General features: G+C 30.4%; 2 protein-coding genes across 3 annotated transcripts in view; one reads left to right on the top strand and one right to left on the bottom strand.

Annotated features, from left to right (window-relative positions):
* LOC134706975 (tubulin polyglutamylase TTLL11-like) overlaps positions 1 to 5,631 on the bottom strand; it is an 18,331-nt gene extending 12,700 nt beyond the window's left edge. Inside the window, exons 1-3 of one of the 2 annotated variants that reach the window (XM_063566381.1) lie at positions 5,037 to 5,631; positions 4,537 to 4,636; positions 3,223 to 3,926 (exon numbers count right to left, since the gene is read on the bottom strand). In XM_063566381.1, coding sequence (XP_063422451.1) covers positions 3,223 to 3,926; positions 4,537 to 4,636; positions 5,037 to 5,285 — 1,053 coding nt within the window. In that variant the 5' untranslated portion in view covers positions 5,286 to 5,631. The remainder of the gene's footprint in view (positions 1 to 3,222; positions 3,927 to 4,536; positions 4,637 to 5,036) is intronic. The other variant, XM_063566382.1, reaches the window with a different exon arrangement.
* LOC134706976 (serine/arginine-rich splicing factor 10-like) lies at positions 5,623 to 18,959 on the top strand. The gene is made up of 9 exons (XM_063566383.1): positions 5,623 to 5,802; positions 6,843 to 6,947; positions 10,252 to 10,355; positions 12,337 to 12,439; positions 13,074 to 13,115; positions 15,758 to 15,787; positions 17,273 to 17,302; positions 17,910 to 17,966; positions 18,654 to 18,959. The coding sequence occupies exons 1-9, from the start codon at positions 5,738 to 5,740 to the stop codon at positions 18,703 to 18,705; spliced, it is 588 nt and encodes a 195-aa protein (XP_063422453.1). The 5' UTR covers positions 5,623 to 5,737; the 3' UTR covers positions 18,706 to 18,959.
* The last annotated feature ends 1,633 nt before the right edge of the window (positions 18,960 to 20,592 follow it).

Here is a 20,592-nt window from a genome sequence, read left to right on the forward strand (position 1 = left end):
TATACTGATAAAGTTACTTTTGGTATATATGTAACACTCCCAAACGTGTCCTTCCCCCAAAACGTGTCCGATTCTCCCAAACGTGTCTTTTCTCCCTAAACGTGTCCGAAATGTGCAATATTTCCCAAACATGTCCGATTATTGTTATTCACCAAAATGTGTCCAATATTTAACGCAAAAACGTTACACATCTTTTAGCGCTTTTACACTCTTAAAGATAGTTCGATGTAGGTTTTTAATGATAATAATTGGAAAATTAATCTGTTATTGCTAAGTAACTTTGACTGCAGTTGTTTTTTGTCCAGTTGCAAGTATTTCATATTCCTTTAGCGCGAACATACACATAGTTCTGGAGTTGAATTAATCGTTAACTTTATTAATTATTTTGTACTTATAAACTACGATGATGCCTTTTATATTAATTTTATCCGAATATTGCATGGCAAACTTTTAACAGTATTTTTCCCACTTTTATCAATAGTTTGTGTGTATTTCAAAAGCCCATCAAATTATAAACTTGTTATCCGGGTTTTTAATAAATTTTAGGTTTCCACCATCACTAAAGACACACGATAAGAAACATAACGTCCAGTGCCAAATATTTCATGCATAAGTTTTATAGATTCTTTTTTTTATGAATATGACTGTTATGTGATCAACGCTGGTTTTAAATGCAAATTGTAGTGTATGAATAAACTTTAGACAGTTGATTAGGTATTGTCCAGATGCAAGTACTTTATGCATATTTAGAGTGCACACTAGTTTTGCAAGTTTTAATGTTTTTACAGTTGTACTGTACACATTAACTTTAAACTAAACTTTAAACTGATGATCGCATATTGTCCAGTTGCATATTTAGAGAGAACATACAAGTTTTAATGCTTTTGCAGTTCTATTTAGAGAGAACATAGGCTACCTGTTTTTTTTACATTTTAACATAAATGTTTTAATGTTTTTACTGTTCTTTTGTTAAGATAAACTCTAGACTGCTGGTTGCGTATTGCCCAGTTGCAATTATTTCATGCAAATTAGAGAAAACATACAAGTATTAATGTTTTTTTCAGTTCTACTGAATAAATTAACTTTAGACTGTTGATTGCGAATTATTCAGTTGTCAGTATTTCATGCATAATTACAAATGTGGAGAGAACATTAAAGTTTTAACGTGCAGAGAAAGGGACACTTTGACCCGTTAACTGTACAGTTTAACTCAACATGTTTGCTCACAATTTACAAACAAAATAGCCGAAATGACGCCCCCTCTTTAACCCAGTTTAATTCTTTCGTTTTGAAAAAGTACTAACGTGCTTATGTATATTTTTAAAGAAATGGTAAAATTAGCATCCGTAATAATGAAATAGCAATAACCAAATAATGCTTGATATGGACACGATTTGGGGATTGGACACGTTTGGGGGTTAGTTGAGAAATGGACACATTTGGGCGTTTATACAAATGACACGCTTTAGCGCAGTTTTCAACTAGACATGTTTGGGGGAATCAGACACGTTTGGGGGGAAGGACATGTTTCTGAGTGTTACATATATATATTACTTTTTCTACTTATAAAATAGTCTCTAATAAGACCTCAATCCTCAAATAAGGCTTTTAAGAGGAATTAAGGCTAACTGTTTAAAAAGATTCAATGATATTAAAATATTAATATTAATCAATTACAAATGATGAATATATACTTTTTTAAAATTAATTATGACTGATGAACATGATGAATTTTTTTTTTCTTCAGCAGAGCCATAGTAGATAACTGTGTAATATTTGACATTTTCACGAGAGAAAGACTGAACAATGAAGAAAGTTCTAGGTTTAAGTACAGTTAAGCAAGCTAATCAAAATCTATTTGTACATTATTAAAGATTACATGTAGGTCTATCACAACATATATGTAATTGGTATGATCATGATAACTGACTAACCCATTTTAAAAACCATTTAAACTGCTATCTTTACAATTTGTATTTTTACAAACCATAAAACATTTTAATAACATCAGGATATCTATGATAAGTTTTAAATATGACATAAAGTATTAGTCTGATTGACATGATGTTACAAAGGGCATTTAATAAATAGTACATGATACTATTAACAGGTATAGATAAAAATACTATACTTTAAATTTGTCAACAGATAAAAAAAGGATTTTCAACTACATATAATTTGCTATATTTGATTGAGAGTTAGCTTAGTGTCTCATTGATGAATATAACATTTTTTCAGCCATTGTTATCGGTATAATATATACAATGATATACATGTGCAAGTATTACATGATTTTACTAATATAATTTTTATATACAATGCACTGCTATATGTATCATTTGAAAATTTCCCCACGAATAATAAATGAAATAAATGAATAAAACCATCATGACCTCTTGTAAAACAATATGTCTTGATTAATAAAGGTGTTAAAACTTGGCTTAAGTTTTAAATAACATTTCAATCGGATAAGATATTTAGGTTAACAATACTTAGCAAGTAATCTAAACATGTTAAAAATAGCAATAAATCAAAACAACCCAAATCATGTTTCAGTATAAATTAATTTGTTGTGAAATTGTGTCAATGCTCTCTAGATATAAGTGCATAGTCTCTATCTGAAAGTCAAATCTCCTACATGCAACATGTGTAATTTTAACCTTTTTTTCACCACATACATGTACTATTCTTTAAAAGAGCATCACCAAGATTGTAACATATTTCACAAATCTTTTCACAAAAATTGACAAAAGTTCAGTTATCTATTAAAAGAATTGCTGAAAATCAAACTTAAGTGTGTACTAGTACTGATAGTCTGATATTGATAATACCTGTATGTAATATGTACACATAATACATGTAAATATCATATGTTTATATAATTATATAATATATTAAGTAATGATTTTCAATATGCACCTTTAACAACAATATCTTACATTTCTTATCAGCACTGCATGCACTAGTGACATATTAAGTAAAGATAAATCTTTTTTGCCAATACTTAAAAGTTAAAAAAGGTTATCTCACCAGTCTGTTAAAAGTCAAATAAAAAGGTTTCAGAAAATCAGCAATATGAACCTGACTTTTTATGAAATTCCTACATGTAGATCTCTTGTTAAACAAAACAAATAGCCTTATTCACAGTGCACTTTGATTGAAAATAAGAATGTATGTACATAATTAACTTATATAAGTCTGAACATTTATAATAATAAATACCTGAAAACAAGAGAGTTTTGTTTTTCCTGGAGGTATATTAGCTTGATACTCAATCCTCATTGTAGGTAACATAGCAATAACTGTTTTACACACTATTCTTTCTATGGTCTTCCATACTTGGTCCCCATCCTTGCCATTCAGATTGATTTTGCGTAAGACACTGCTTATAGTTCTTTTACTTCCTTCATCACTACGCTCTGATCTGTTAAAAGTCGTACTTCTTTTATTCAATGAGTAATTTGTCAAATGCATAAAAGATTCATGCAAATTTTTGTATGTGGGAGTTTCATACGGAAGAGTTGAAAACCTGGCAAGACCATCTTTGCAGATGTGTATATCCAAAGGTTCTATACTTTTTAACACAACATATACTCTCAAATCAAATTTATATCTATCTATCAAATAAACATGACTTAGATATTCCTGTACAACATGGCACTTTCCATTTGGTGATGGCGTATAATCTACTGGATCCCTGATTAGATAAATACCATCTCCCTGAGCACCTGAATCTGGTTTTACAATGTATGTTGGTCTAGGTTTTACTTTTTTTTCTGTCAATTTTCTTACTTCACAGGAAAATTCATGAAACTGTGTAGGCATATACCATGTTCTCGGATAAAAATCATAGTCTGATGGAAACAGTTCTCTCATCTGATCCAAACTTCTAAACAACATCATCTTGCTACAGATATCTGTCATACCTTTAAAATCATTTAGACAATTATAAGACAGACAAATGTTTTGCAATGTTATTATATGTATTAAAGTAATTTCAAATAATTCATTCATCTATCCAGATGTATCCATAAATCGTCAAAAAAAGGAATTTCTAATTATAGTACTTTTCCAAGATTAGCAGATTATTTAAAGGACAAAAATGACAAATTTACAACAGATACTTTAAAGGTTAATATTTCAGGGAGCTTTTAAAAAAAAAGTCGCACGCTTTTGGTTCAACTTTATTTTTTGATAACGTTAAATTTACATGACCTGATACATTTGTTTTAACCAAAAGGAAAATGAAAATGTGACAAATTGGATTGCCAAGAGAATGGCTTTTTCAAACAGAAATTGAATATGAATTTAAAAAAAAAAAAGGAAAGTTTTCTGGCAAATTTATAAGGGATAATAAAATAAAAAGGCAGATCATTTCAAAAGTCTACTTTTATATTTTATTTTTGCAAATAGCATCTTTTTGTGCAATCACAATATAGTATTACTTCATTTGTACTTTTTACCCTTCATATTTTTAAATTATGACGTACATTATAATTTACCTCTGATTTCTAGAAATTTTAATTACATGTATACCTGGAAATTTATTAACTTTTCCCCCATATAGGTCTGGATTTTCTTCATAGCTAACAGCATGCCAATGTATATCACAATGCTCTTTTCTACCAAAAGGGAACTGAAAAAATAAATAAATAGATGTTACATTTACATGCAAATGTTGGTCCATAAAAAGACCACTTATTCCTTTTCAAAAGAAAAATGCATTTGCAGCTTTAAACCTTATAGATTAACAAAAGTGTTTTGTTCAATGTCTTAATGCAAGTTTAAATGAATAATTGACAGACTTCTTACCATATGATGTAAATAACTTTTGAAATCCTACTTGAATAAAATTTTGTTATTTTCATATGCATCAGGCCATGCATTACAATCATGGATTGAGGACTGGTCCTAATTATTATATAACATGAAATGTTCTATTGAATTAAACTTCATTTCATTTTTTGCAAATGTACATTTTGTACATTAATATTTAAAAAGTGATGACTACTGATGTAAAAGAACGTTACATGTACCTCTTTCATCCCAAGTTCCTTGATACACATTCTGACCACATCACAATTTGATCTGGCTCTTGATGTGTCCACAGTTATCATTTGTTTTGCAAGGAACCTAGTCTCAACTGCCCGTAATCGTTCTTTTCTCATATGGACTTCTCTTTTGTGTCGATTATGCAAGTCTCTTCTAAAATCTGTCAACTTAAAATTGTTTGGTTCTGGTTTTTTAAATGAATCCATATTAAAATTCTTTGTGTGCATAGACATAATATCTTGAGAACTTTTGATCAAAGGAGGTAAACAGTAAAATGAAATAAAGTTGTATGATAGTGATGGCTAACTGCCCTCTTTTTTTTTTTTTTTTTTAATTTTATCTTCTTTTTTTTAATTCTTTGAAGTACAGTTCGACAATTATTACGTATAATTAACGCATAAATCATCCATTTTCATACAGGAAAGTCATTTCTATATTCTTAATCTTGTAGAAATGTACGAGAAAAACATAACTGTAGCGTTTGAACAGCAAAAATATTCTTAATTATTGCACTTTTTGGATCCACCATTTGTTTTCGCTGACAACCAGTGCCCGCACTTCCTGAAAGGGAGGTAACCGAAATATTAAACTGCTTCCTTGCTAAGTGTACGTCCGATTTACGTCTGGAAATTAGTGCTAGACACCAGTTTTAAAAACGCTTGCGCAGTAGGAAATTTACATCAAAATGTCACGTTATTCAAGGCCTCCAAATACGTCTTTATATGTCAGAAATGTTAACGAAGGAGCAAGGTTATTTTTCATTCATTTTCCAAGTTGACTAGAAATTGCATATTTACTGCACACTATATATATTTTTTATAGTCACCACTAATTTTAGAGAGCCCATAATTTCTTTGGATCACTGTCCATCGCCTCGCTTATACTTTTCCGCCATTCCTTGCTCTCACAGTCGTTCCTGTGTAATTTTGTTGTCACGGACTCAATATAAAATTGATATTATCTAGTCTGATAAGAAAATGTATGGAAGAGAATCAGTTTCGAAAACGATTTTGAACTGCTCGCCAAAGTCATGTTAACCAACGTCAACTCATCCCAATTCGTCCTTATAATTTGGTATTTTGATATATATGCTTGGTGGACCAGATAATCAACGCCACTTCAACTATTGACGTCATACAACTGTCACTTTTCCACTGTGGCGTCAGATATTTTGCATTATGACGTCAAAATTTACGGGAACTTTTGTGATGGCGCACAAATAGTGAGATAAGATGTATTGCTTAATAGCGCAGACCTTCTGACCTAGTCATGGTTATTTAACTCCTCCCACTGACTGATCAAATGAATAAGTGACTTGTCATTAATGATCCAGCAAACAAAAATATATGACTTTTTTTAATATATAGCGCCCCTTTAATTAAATACAATTTCAATAAAAAATTTATTTAAAGTTATTTATTTTTATGACAAAAGCAATATAGGGTAAATGGACACCCTGGGGAATTAACAATTGATTAAGGAAACAATGTAGTATTTGAGTCATTTTAACTAAAGTCAAATGATATTACCCACTTTACTAAAGAGATTCAATTTTAATATACTTGAATGGCTTATTAACTACATTTACTACAAAATAATTTATGTGTACTTAAGTTAAAACAAAATTATAAAATTGAAAAGAAATGTTAATCTTTATAAAACTTTAATAAAGATTTTTTTTGTGATTTCAACAGCAGAATTTAAGAGTTAGCTTAATCAAGTTTTTTGAAGTTTTATTTAGAACTTTACTAGTTAGTTTACAATGTATTGTTTATGTTAATTTACTTTAGGGAAGATGAAATGAGAGCGATGTTTGGTAAATATGGACCATTGAAAGATGTCTATATACCATTAGACTATTATTCTAGGCTACCTAGAGGATTTGCATATATTCAATATCCTTTCATTAAAAAGATGTACAAACTGATCTACTCATTATTATTATGGAAATGTGCGTTTCATTAAAAAACTTACTTGTTATTTGAAAATTGTGATCTTTCTACTATAATGATAAATGTAAAAGATTTCCAAATATATACCAACTAACATGAAGTCTTAGATAACTTTTCTCAGTTTTCTGATGTTGTTATATTGGTAATCATGTCACATACAATGTAGACTTCTTTTTATTTTAATTGTCATACTAGCATTTGACTACATTTGTAGTTAACATGTTAAAATCTGTGATATAGTTTTGGGACAAACTTCAGTATGGCAATGGCTGTAATACGAAAAACTATTGGAGGCTGTGAAAATAAATATAAATGTATAAATGTTTAGTATATATTGCATCATTTTTACTTTAGTTTATAAGAACACTGCATGCAATAGGCAATGAATTGTCCATCTACATGTGTGTCTAATATTGTACTTTTCTTTTTTCTCAGACTGCAAGTCAGGGGTAGAAAAAAGACAAAGAATTGTCACCGTTTAATGCAAAAGAGATATAGTCAAAAGAGCTAATTTTATGAAAGCACAAAGATAAAGATTATATAGTATTAAAGAAACAGATAAAAGGCTTAACGTCATACATGTACTTGGCAAACTTAATTGATCGAAAAAGATATCTAAAAGACAAAAGATAAAAGACACAGGCATAAAAGTAAAGTTAAAAGAACATCGAACAACGGAAATATGACAGAATGTAATAAAGACAAAGATGCAAGACTTGGCATGTTTTTACTGTCGTGCAATAAAGGCAAAGATAAAGATAGTTGCTCGTCTTATACTCAAAAGATCTAACGACAAAGAATAAATAAAGAATAAGTAATGGTGCTTATTTTTATGACAAACAATGTTTGCTTTCAAGATGCTGATCATACATGTCTTTAAACTAACTGACGTTATATAAATCTAAAAAAGATCCTATTTAAAAAAAACAAAAAAACTATATCTTTTTAAAAGTCATCATTTGTTGTTAAAGCTATGGTAATTGTTTTAAATGCACATAAGTTTGAGTAAAATGGAGCAGATTCTGAGCGCAAAGCACTGGGAGATCAATTGTCTTATAAAATATTTATTAGTGTTATATATCTTTTTATGTGCATCAATATATATAAAAAAAACAAGCATGAGAAACAAATATTTAATTCATTTTTATACGACCGCAAATTTTGAAAAAAATTTCGTCGTATATTGCTATCACGTTGGCGTCGTCGTCTGCGTCGTCGTCGGAGTCCGAATACTTTTAATTTTCGCACTCTAACTTTAGTAAAAGTGAATAGAAATCTATGAAATTTTAACACAAGGTATATGACCATAAAAGGAAGGTTGGTATTGATTTTGGGAGTTTTGGTCCCAACATTTTAGGAATTTAATAGGGGCCAAAAAGGGCCCAAATAAGCATTTTCTTGGTTTTCGCACTATAACTTTAGTTTAAGTTAATAGAAATCTATGAAATTTTGACACAAGGTTTATGACCACAAAAGAAAGGTTGGGATTGATTTTGGGAGTTTTGGTTTCAACAGTTTAGGAATTAGGGGCCAAAAAAGGGCCCAAATAAGCATTATTCTTGGTTTTCGCACAATAACTTTGGTTTAAGTAAATAGAAATCAATGAAATTTAAACACAATGTTTATGACCACAAAAGGAAGGTTGGTATTGATTTTGGGAGTTTAGGTCCCAACAGTTTAGGAATTAGGGGCCAAAAAGGGACCCAAATAAGCATTTTTCTTGGTTTTCGCACCATAACGTTAGTATAAGTAAATAGAAATCTATGAAATTTAAACACAAGGTTTATGACCATAAAAGGAAGGTTGGTATTGATTTTGGGAGTTTTGGTCCCAACAGTTTAGGAAAAAGGGGCCCAAAGGGTCCAAAATTAAACTTTGTTTGATTTCATCAAAATTGAATAATTGGGGTTCTTTGATATGCCGAATCTAACTGTGTATGTAGATTCTTAACTTTTAGTCATGTTTTCAAATTGGTCTACATTAAGGTCCAAAGGGTCCAAAATTAAACTTAGTTTGATTTTGACAAAAAATGAATCCGTTGGGTTCTTTGATATGTTGAATCTAAAAATGTACTTAGATTCTTGATTATTGGCCCAGTTTTCAAGTTGGTCCAAATCTGGGTCCAAAATTAAACTTTATTTGAGTTCATCAAAAATTAAATAAATGGGGTTCGTTGATATGCCAAATCTAACTGTGTATGTAGATTCTTCATTTTTGGTCCTGTTTTCAAATTGGCCTACATTAAGTTCCAAAGGGTCCATAATTAAACTAAGTTTGATTTTAACAAAAATTAAATTCTTGGGCCTCTTTGATATGCTGAATCTAAATATGTACTTAGATTTTTGATTATGGGCCCAGTTTTCAAGTTGGTCCAAATCAGGATCTAAAATTATTATATTAAGTATTGTGCAATAGCAAGTCTTTTCAATTGCACAGTATTGTGCAATGGCAAGAAATATCTAATTTCACAATATTGTGAAATAGCAATTTTTTTTTTTAATTAGAGTTATCTTTCTTTGTCCAGAATAGTAAGCAAGAAATATCTTATTGCAAGAATTTTTTTTAATTGGAGTTATCTTTCTTTGTCCAGAATCAACTTAAATCTTTGTTATATACAATATACAATGTATATTCACTTTTTACTACCAATTGATAAATTTAAATGATCTTTACCATTCAGTGATAACAAGCCGTTTTTTTACATCTTAATATTTTATGATGTATTTAAATGAGTAGTTATTGTTGCAAACTCCATTAGAAAATTTTAATTGAGATTAGTTTTGGAATAAGGGAAAGGGGGATGTGATTAAAAAATTAGGTTCAATTTTTCTCATTTGAAATTTCATAAATAAAAAGAAAATTTCTTCAAACATTTTTTTGAGAGGATTAATATTCAACAGCATAGTGAATTGCTCTAAGAGAAAACAAAAATTTTAAGTTCATTAGAACACATTCATTCTGTGTCAGAAACCTATGCTGTGTCAACTATTTAATCACAATCCAAATTTAGAGCTGAATGCAGCTTGAATGTTGTGTCCATACTTGCCCCAACTGTTCAGGGTTCAACCTCTGCGGTCGTATAAAGCTACGCCCTGTGGAGCATCTGGTTGTAAATTATTAGAAATATGATAAGTTTATGAAATGATTAAGAAATTTATAGTTCAGACATATAAAACGAAATTTTAATATTAAATGATGCATACATTTGCATGCTGTTTTAAAATGCATAATCCTTAACAAGTGAGACATTTGAAGATCCTAGAGATGCTGATGATGCACTTTATCACTTAGACAGAACTAGATACCAGGGCAGAGAATTGGAGATAGAATTTGCTAGGGGAGATAGAAAATGTAAGTTTAACTTTAAATGGTAAAGATAATCAAACCTCTTCATTTTCATCATAAAATATCAGATTCCAAGCACTACTCATTTCTTCATTAATGTATGATAATTAGTTTCAAACCAGTATTTTAGAACACAATTGATAATATGTTTAGCACACATATTATTGAAAGTTCAACAATAAAGCATACATAATACATAAGTACTAGAACACACCCGCGAAATCGCGGGCGTTTAGAGCGTAGTTTAAAGTATGCAAAGTGTTGGAAGAATTTTGTAAAATAGTGAACGACTGGAGAATTTCAGCAAAAGTATCATAAGTCATAGGTTATTGGGGACAGGAAAATGCTTCTTTTTTTTTTTTTTTATCCCTCCTCCTTTATCTCCAATATTCCCATTTTTAAGGTTTTCTATCAATTTCAATATGAACATACATTTAGTATGTTATGAACATTCAAGTAAAGCGCCTGTAATTCAGTGGTTGTTGTTTGTTTATGTGTAACAAATAGGAGGCAGTGTCTGCAAACTGAAATACGGTAATATCACCATCATGCAGTTGGGTGTGGCACTTGGATCATCTTTTTCAAACCGCTGTGCCATCCTTCTAAGTGGTTTGTTGTCCTTGGTCCTTCTGTTCGATAATGGTTTCATAGCTGTCTGTTTGCTTCAACCCAGTACGTAGTGACGTCATCTATGAAGAAAGTTGTTGGATTCAGTTGAATCTGGCGATGGGTGCAAGCAGTCTTTAGTCAGTAGTGAGAGGAATCTGGTATAGATGTTCTTTGACTTTCCATGTAATAGTGCTAAAAATGGTGGGAACATCAATCAGTGCATGCAGAGTGTGTAGAAGGTACTATCGTAGATTATATTGCTGTCGTTGTTTGCCACGTGTTGTAGGTGGTTGTCAGTGGCGAATACAAGTATCTTATCGTAGGTACCAGCATTGATTAGCAGAAATCTTTCAGCAGCTGTTGTTTGAGTCCACTCATCCTTGAGGTCAATGTTCAGTAGAGATATTGGTAGATGTGGTTGACGATAAAGACTGGGATTTATAGAAGGGAAAGTTGTGAGCTGTTCAACTATCTGTTGAGTATCGTCATTCCATTCTGATGTACCAAGCTTGGCTATTTTCTGTTTGTAGATTGCTGGTACAGAAGTAGTATCTGCTCTTCATCTTTTCTTTTTGTGTTGCAATACTTTGGTGACCTCTAGTTTGGCTGGGTTTGAGGGTGATTGTGTACTAAGTTGCATTCAATTGGTATGTTGTTCAAGGTGCAAATAGTTGAATTTATACTCTTCTCCAAATGTATGCATTATTTTAATTTTTAGAATTTAAACAAAAAATATTAAATCTATTTACTTTTTTTTTTAAATGTATGCATTATTTTTATATTTATTTAGAATTTAAAAAAAAAAAAAAAATTATAAATATTGGTATTTGTATTTATTCTATAAATAAAAGTAACATTTTAGATATGATTATGATAATCAATTCTTGTTATTTTAACAAAATAAACACAAAGTCTACGGTTTATTGAAGAACATTTCTCTTAATAAAATAATGTGGGACAATCAGAACTTTTCATGTGGGACAATCAGAACTTTAAAATTTTAAAAAGTGGGACAATCGGGAATAAACCAAGCATGCTTGCCAACTTGGATAGCAGCATTCACATATATCCAATCATATAAGAAAGTAATTTTGCCATAATGGCACATTTAACAGATTAGGGACAGCTGCCATAAGGGGAATAGTTATTGGTTCCACAAATGTGACTGCTATCCTTCAAATAAGGGATACTATTCTAGTATAGATAAATATTTTTGTTAATCTACAGTTTAAACTTGATTTGGCAAATTGATTTGGCAAATTTTCATGAAAAATGCAGCAAAAATTTATATGAAAGAGGAATATAACAAGAACAGATTTACTGAGAAGTTTCATGCCTATAAAAAGTCTGAAATTTTTTTTTGATCTGAATATAATAGCACCAGGTCAGATGAGAACAAAAGATAGACCATACCATGGATCTCGTTATGATGATCATGATAGAAGGAGGTCACATAGATCACACAGCAGAAGCCCAAAAAGGTATATCTAAAAGTTATTTCCAAAATCTTCATTTTTCTGGTTTGCTTCACATGTAATTGAATGCAAATGTCTCTGCAAAATAATGTATTACATTTTGTATCTTGCATCACTAACAGTAATTTTTGGGTGTTATATGGGTTGCTATCCCATTGATTTATGCCACATTTCTCTCTTTATAACATTAAACTACTAAAAGTATTTAGCTAAAAATGATATTTTGATTTGATAAAGAGCACTGAATATACATGATATAGTGTCGGTGACAAACATTGTAATGTTGTTCACTGGAATAATGTTTATAACAGCTTAAGGTAGCCCTTCAATCAGTTTCTGTCCTACAGAAAACTTACAAATTATATTCTTTTAAAAAGGATACTGACAGGCAAATCTTCAGTGTGTTAATAATTTATTTCCACTTAAATGCAATTGAGTTGTATTAATACAGTTAACATGGTTAATGTAAAGTGAATACTTAATTGTTGCTTGTTATATAAAACAAGTTAAGGTATAAGTCTGAACCCTTTAACAGTAACAACATGAGAAGTTTAGAGGTAACCTCATTGCTTGATAAGACTTCTAAGCATTGTGCATATATACCAATTATTTGTACTGATTGAAATCTATTACAATTCAGGTCACGAAGATCCCGATCAAGATCCAGAACACCAGAAAGAAGGTACATGTACATGATAACATTCAAATGTTTAACAGTAATATGTTATAACAACACTTAAACAGGGATGTCCAAAAATACTTAATGAATGGCTATTATTTATTTGTGAATTTATTGAACCATAAAATTAGTTTTTATGCCCCATTTATGGGCAGTATGGTTTCTGGTCTGTGCGGCTGTCTGTTCGTCCGTCTGTCTCGCCAGATAGTCCAGATAGTTTTGATGATGTTCAATCATCTTGAAACTTGTACACATGATCCCTATGATATGATTTTTTAATGTTAATGCCAAATAAGGGTTTTTACCCCATTTTCATGGTCCACTGAACATAAAAAATTATAGTTTGGATGGGGCATCCGTGTACTAGGGACACATTCTTGTTGACTCTTCACATTGAATAATCAGCAAAGTGGATTATGTTAAATGTGATTGGTCAAAAATAAATTTTATGGTTTAATAAATTCGAAATGAATTATTGCCATTCATTATAAATAAATTTCTATAAGAAATAAGGATCGAAGAACTTTTTATATTATTTATATTAACAATAACAATGTACACACATGTTGCCTTATGAATACACAATGTCAGTGGGTGTGTCGCCATAAAAATTGACAACATTGTAAATAAAAGTAATACTTTTAACCAATCAGAAGACAGTAAATACACCAAATTTGTGTATTACACAATGGAGCAGACCCACACAAACCAACAGACATGGAAAGACAAATATGGCCTAGATAGAAAGGCTTGGTACAGGCACAAAGTGTTGGGTTAAATTAGTTGTAGCAGCATAAACAGCAGAATATTTTTTAATTTAAACTAAATTAAACATGTTTAGGTTCAGGGAAACATACTGCTATTTATGAATACTTGGAGAAAACATAAGTTTCAATTCTGCAAAAAACATTGGTTACAATTCTGGTTTATTTTCTCTGTATTTTAATTAAGTTTGTCATATAACTGTGCTACTAGATTTTTAGCTCACCTGTCCCGAAGGGACAAGTGAGCTTATGCCATCACTTGGCGTCCGTCGTCTGTCGTCCGTCGTCGTCTGTCGTAAACTATTTCAAGAATCTTCTCCTCTGAAACTACTGGGCCAAATACTTTCAAACTTTAACTGAATGTTCCTAAGGGTATCTAATTTATAAATTGTATCCGAAGTTTTGATCTATCAACAAACATGGTCGCCATTGCTAAAAATAAAACATAGGGGTCAAATGCAGTTTTTGGCTTATAACTCAAAAACCAAAGCATTTAGAGCAAATCTGACATGGGAGTAATATTGTTTATCAGGTCAAGATCTATCTGCCCTGAAATTTTCAGATGAATCAGACAACCTGTTGTTGGGTTGCTGCCCCTGAATTGATAATTTTAAGGAAATTTTGCTGTTTTTGGTTATTATCTTGAATATTATTATAGATAGAGATAAACTGTAAACAGCAATAATGTTCAGCAAAGTAAGATTTACAAATAAGTCAACATGATGGAAATGGTCAGTTGACCCCTTTAGGAGTTATTGCCCTTTATAGTCAATTTTTAACCATTTTTCGTAAATCTTAGAAATCTTTTACAAAAATCTTCTCCTCTGAAACTACAGGGCCAAATACTTCCAAACTTTAACTGAATGTTCCTTGGGGTATCTAGTTTGTAAATTGTATCCGAAGTTATGATCTATCAACAAACATGGTCGCCATTGCTAAAAATAGAACATAGGGGTCAAATGCAGTTTTTGGCTTATAACTCAAAAACCAAAGCATTTAGAGCAAATCTGACATTGGGTAATATTGTTTATCAGGTCAAGATCTATCTGAACCTGTTGTTGGGTTGCTGCCCCTGAATTGATAATTTTAAGGAAATTTTGCTGTTTTTGTTTATTATCTTGAATATAATTATAGATAGAAATAAACTGTAAACAGCAATAATGTTCAGCAAAGTAAGATCTTCAATTAAGTCAATTTGACCAAAATTGTCAATTGACCCCTTAAGGAGTTATTGCCCTTTAAAGACTTTTTTCACAATTTGTTCATCATGTTGACTTACTTTAAAAAATCTTCTCCTTTGAAACTGCTGTATCAATTTCAGCCAAACTTAGGCTAAATTTCAGAGTATCTAGTATAAATTTTATATTTTATTTCCTTGTATGTCAAGAAACATAGCTACTATGGCTAAAATAGAACATAGGACAAAATGATTATTTTTTTTGGCTTTTGAAGAAAATAGGACGATCCAAAAAACATTTAAATAAATTGAAAAGCCAAAATAATCAATGATGAGAGATTTAACCAAAAGAATTAAGGTGAGCGATTCAGGCTCTTGAGAGCCTCTTGTTTATTATACAGAAAATACTACAATTGGCACTGAAAGATAAATCTGATATACAATACTAAAATCTGAAGAATCAAAAGACACACTATGATTTTTTTTTAATGTTAATAGCTCTCTATATACTTCTGTGCTGGCATTAAATATATGCATGCTAATACATTAGTGAATCATTATATTCAATAAGTAAAATCTGATTTAAAAATAATGTAAAATGTATAAAATGATTTACTAATGTTCATCACTGCAGAAATTAATTCTAGGACCAAAAGATACAGTATACAGTTCATTTTTAACAAGTCTAATTCTTTTATTTGCAGAAGATCAAGATCAAGGTCTTATGACAGAAGGTAAGTTATTTATATATATAGGACTCAAATCTATGGCAAATTCCTAATCTATGGTAAATAACATGTCACAAACGCCGTACAAATCACAAATCTATGGCAGGTTTTTGTTTACTCCAAATCTATGGCAGATTGAAAATTACGCAATTTTCCGTCACAATTAAATAAATTTATGTAGCGTCAAAGCTGTCGCTAACGGGGACGGATTTGTTATACAATGCAAGACAGAAGGAAAAGAAAAAGATTGAAAAGCAAGTTTGCAAGGGATCCTTATGATATCCATAAACAAATAATATCTGAGAATTGTGTTTGTTTCAGGCCTTGTTATCTCTTATAAATGGTGTTCCTTATGTTGCCTTTACCTATAATTATACAAGTTGTATCTGTCATGATATTTTTTGTATCCCTTTGGTCTCTTCTATATTATTTTATTGAGGCAAAGAATGCCCTGGGTGACCCTCTATCTAACTGTGATATACCATATACGTATTTTAAATCTAATATTAGAGAATATGTTTTTAATATATTGAAAAATAAATGGAGTAAAAAAGATGATAATTAATTGCATGAATTTAAACCTTATTTAGGCAAACCTTTTAATGATATTATGTGCAGAAAAGATCAGTGTGTTATTACTAGATGTCGTATTGGTCATACTAGAATAACACACGAGTATCTTTTAATAAATGAAGATGAACCACAATGTGTTCCTTGCAACTGAAAGTATACTATTAAACATGTTTTAATTAATTGTATTGACTTTGAGGATATTCATAAGAAGCATTTCAATGTCAATAATATGTATGATATATTCAATAATGTTCCATTAACAAATATTGTTGCATTTTTAAAAGAAATTGGAATTTATTATAGAATATAAAAATGTTATTATATTTAAATCATTTTTAATTTTTATCATGTTATTTTACTGTTGAATTTCATTTGTATATAATCAATTTGCTTTAGTCAAGAATTTTAGTATATTGAAGGACTTTTTGTCTTATTTTAAAAATATGCTATAAATTGTAAAAATATTCGAATTAGCTCTCGCCGCGATATAGCCTTTTTGTGCTTATGCGGCGTAAAGCAACCAACAATCAATCAATCAATCATATTATTTTATATGTAACATAATGAAAAGTAAATTGTCAGCTATGTAGCAGTGACTAACTGTACCATTGTAGCAAATAGCATATTTGATTTTGTTGTTTTGCTTATCTTTGAATAAAAAGCTCCTATAGAAAATTTGCAATTCAATGAACAGGTATATATATACATGGTTAACCTATACCCACGAAACCCACAAAATTTGGTATTTAACGAATAATAATGAATCCACAGTATATTAGATAAAAGTCAAAGTGATCCTTTTCATCAAACTGGATATAAAAAAAATCTAATTTACTGCATTGAACTAGGATTATGTATATGTATAACTTACAATTACCAACTTATTTCTGACCTTGAGAACTTTTTATTTTTATCTAGGAGGAGGTCAAGGAGCAGAAGTTACAAAAGGTATCTATCTTGCTTTACTTATCAATACTTTATAGATTAGATTTACAAAACATTACTTCATTTATTTATCAAATGCAGGTAAAAAAATAAGATGCATTAAAAAGTTATTTCAAATGAAAGAATGCTGCTATACATGTTTTAGCTACATATAGTAGCTGCACTTTGCTGAATGTTAATTTAAGCATGTCATCAGTGTATATTAATGATCAAGAGTTAAGTGAATTCAATAAGGTCAAGGTCTAAAATGAAGGTCAAATACAAGACAATTTATTCTAGTCAAGCCATGAATATACATATTGTTAAATAGTTCCTTTTACAAAACTTACTGCTTCTAATTTAGAAAAAATAATTTTTACCCCAATTTCATGGTCCAATTTACATAGAAAATGATAGTGCTATTGGGGCATCGGTGTACTTTGGACAACTTTTTTTTTCTACAGATATGTGCTTTTTGATATCACATGAAAATCTAGAATGAATCCTTATGACATCACAGTGTTTTTTTATAAAGATGATTGGTGATCTTGATCTTTGCCCTATTTTTATGATGCAGTCAAAAAAAGAAATATTTTGAATTCTTATTCTAAAGTCTTTCTACTTTTTATAGGAAGTCATACAGTAGGTCAAAGAGCAGGTCATATGACAGACAGAGAAGTAGAGACAGGTTTGTTTAGTATATTTGTTAGTTTGATAATTAACAGCTTCTGTAGATTTCAGTCAGAAATGATTTTATATTTATTTTAACATTTGTGAGGAAATTCTGTTGTCAGTTGGAAATTTTAAGATTTCTACTACTTGTTGTTTCAAATTACATGTACCGGGTAAACTATTTCAGCTGACTTGGTCTAAAAGGCCATGTAAGTTTGTGCTATCACTTGGCATCAATTGTTGTCATCTGAGATCATCATAATTTTTTTTTTAAATCTTTGAAACTACCATGCAAAATGTTACCAAACTTCATCTAAATGTGTCTTAATTGTATCATGAGATTTGATCCATTTAGACAAGGCTGCTACTACTAAAAATAGAAAATCTGGGTAATTTTTTAAAAATTAAATTATACAAAACCAGACAAATTAGAAAAATGTAAGTTCTATAAGACCGTTGATTTTCCCTTTTGAATGGTTTTCATTTGTGATTTTTGGGCCCTTTATAGCTTGTTGTACGGTGTGAGCAAAGGCTCAGTGTTGAAGGCCGTACCTTGACCTATAATTGTTTATTTTCATAAATTGTTATTTTGATGGAGAGATGTCTCATTGGCACTCATACCACATCTTCCTATACCTATCTACACAGTAATATGTCCAGATTTACTGTAGTCTTTATTGATGATTGTATTCTTTTTTTACAGATCACGTTCATACAGTCGATCACCATCACCAAGGGAGAATGGAGCACCATAAATATTGAATGGACATTATAATCATCTTGGATACATGACATTTCATTGTAATATAAGAGAAGAACAAGTTCAAAGTGTATAAAATAAGAACATAGACAAGAAGCCAAAATTTGTTTATATTTTATGTTTTACATGTTTTATGTTAGGTTTTATCAAGGAAAGAATATCTTTGGACAAGTTTTACATAAACAGCTTATTGAGAATAAAATTTTGATATTAGTAAAACATTGACAATAAAGCTGTACAGTTAAAGGACTCACTAGTTAATGTTTGATGTTGACGAAATTCTATGGCTGCCCACAATAAAGTGAGGAGATGTGATTGCCAATCAGACAACTATCAAACTAAGTATAAATTGAGCAGATTTTACAAAACTATATTTCACTGTATGTTATTCAACAACTGAGCAAAACCCAAACAGTAAAGACAGCTTTAGGGATGTACTGAGGTAAAATTAAAAAAAAATCTAGAAATTAAGATTGATATTGTAAGTTGGAAAAGCATTAGTTAAGGTTTATGTACCCTTCTGTAGCCATTTTTGTACGAATTTTTCAAACCTCAAATGTATCAAAACTACAGATATAATGAATAATAGAGATAAGCCATTTGGTACATATTCCAAGGGGGAACTTGTTGCAAAGCATTATTTTTTACTGTGTCATTGCATTTGATAGAAAAAGAGGACTTTGTGGCAAATAAATCAAGATTTTTATAGAAAATCCACAGCCTTTAATACAGAGATTTTTGTTATAAAATTTGAAACAGAAATTACTCACTTGATTTTCTATGATGTGCTAATGTTTATTTTTTACAAAAAGTTCTAAGCAACCTGTAAATTCCAAAACACCTCGTCACTAAAGTCGAGCGCACCCTAAAAGGTGTACTTGATTTTGGCCATATTTATATTTGTTTTAACCAATAACTACATTTATAAACTTATTTTAAGGAAATCAATGCTAGCACTGCATGCAGTAATCCTATATCTATCAGTCATCAAATTGCCAAATATGAGAGTACAAGGATAAAGGCTGTGGATTTTCTATAAAAATCTTGATTTATTTGACACAAAGTCCTCTTTTTCTATTAAATGCAATGGAACAGTAAAAAATAATGCTTTGCATCAAGTTTCCCCTTGGAATATGTACAAAATGGCCTATATCTATTATTCATTATATCTGTAGTTTTGGTACAATTGAAGTTTGAAAAGTTCGTACAAAAATGGCCACAGAAGGGTACATAAACCTTAAGAAACAAAATAAGCTAAAAATATTAATAGGTTAAGAAGCCCCTTTTCAGGATATTTGTTAAAAATAAAAATGACAGGAGAAAAGACTGATTCAGACTTATACTTATATTTGCATTGGTTTTATTTCGGTCTCAAATTAAAAGAAAAGAAATCTGGAATCCGCTTAATTTGATAATTGACCTTTTTTTAAGTACGTACATGTATTGAAGCCTTATTGGGGAAAAATGGGTGTTACAGGGCAAAATATTTTACCCTGTATCATTGGAAAATAACCAAAGAGCACCCACATGATAAAAATAAGAAACTAACAACCTGATTTATGACTTAGTAAAATAAAAACAAATATTACAGACGGCAACCTTGGCCAACCACTGAATAACAGGCTCTTAACTTTTGGACAGACACATGTGTAATTTGGCAGGGTTAAACATGTTTGGACAATCGGCCATCCCTAACATGTGACAATGGTGTAACAGCATAACATATGAACAAACTGTAAATTCAGTTGGAAATTGCTAGACTTGTAAGATGAGCTGGTCACAGAAAACAACTAACATACAGATAATAGGCACAACATACCTACAGGGTACAGAAGACTTCTCGCAGCTACTCAAATCTAGTCAACTAATTATTAAATGATGT

Source organism: Mytilus trossulus, chromosome 2 (genome assembly GCF_036588685.1).
Source record: "Mytilus trossulus isolate FHL-02 chromosome 2, PNRI_Mtr1.1.1.hap1, whole genome shotgun sequence".
Classification (NCBI taxonomy): Eukaryota; Metazoa; Mollusca; class Bivalvia; order Mytilida; family Mytilidae; genus Mytilus; species Mytilus trossulus.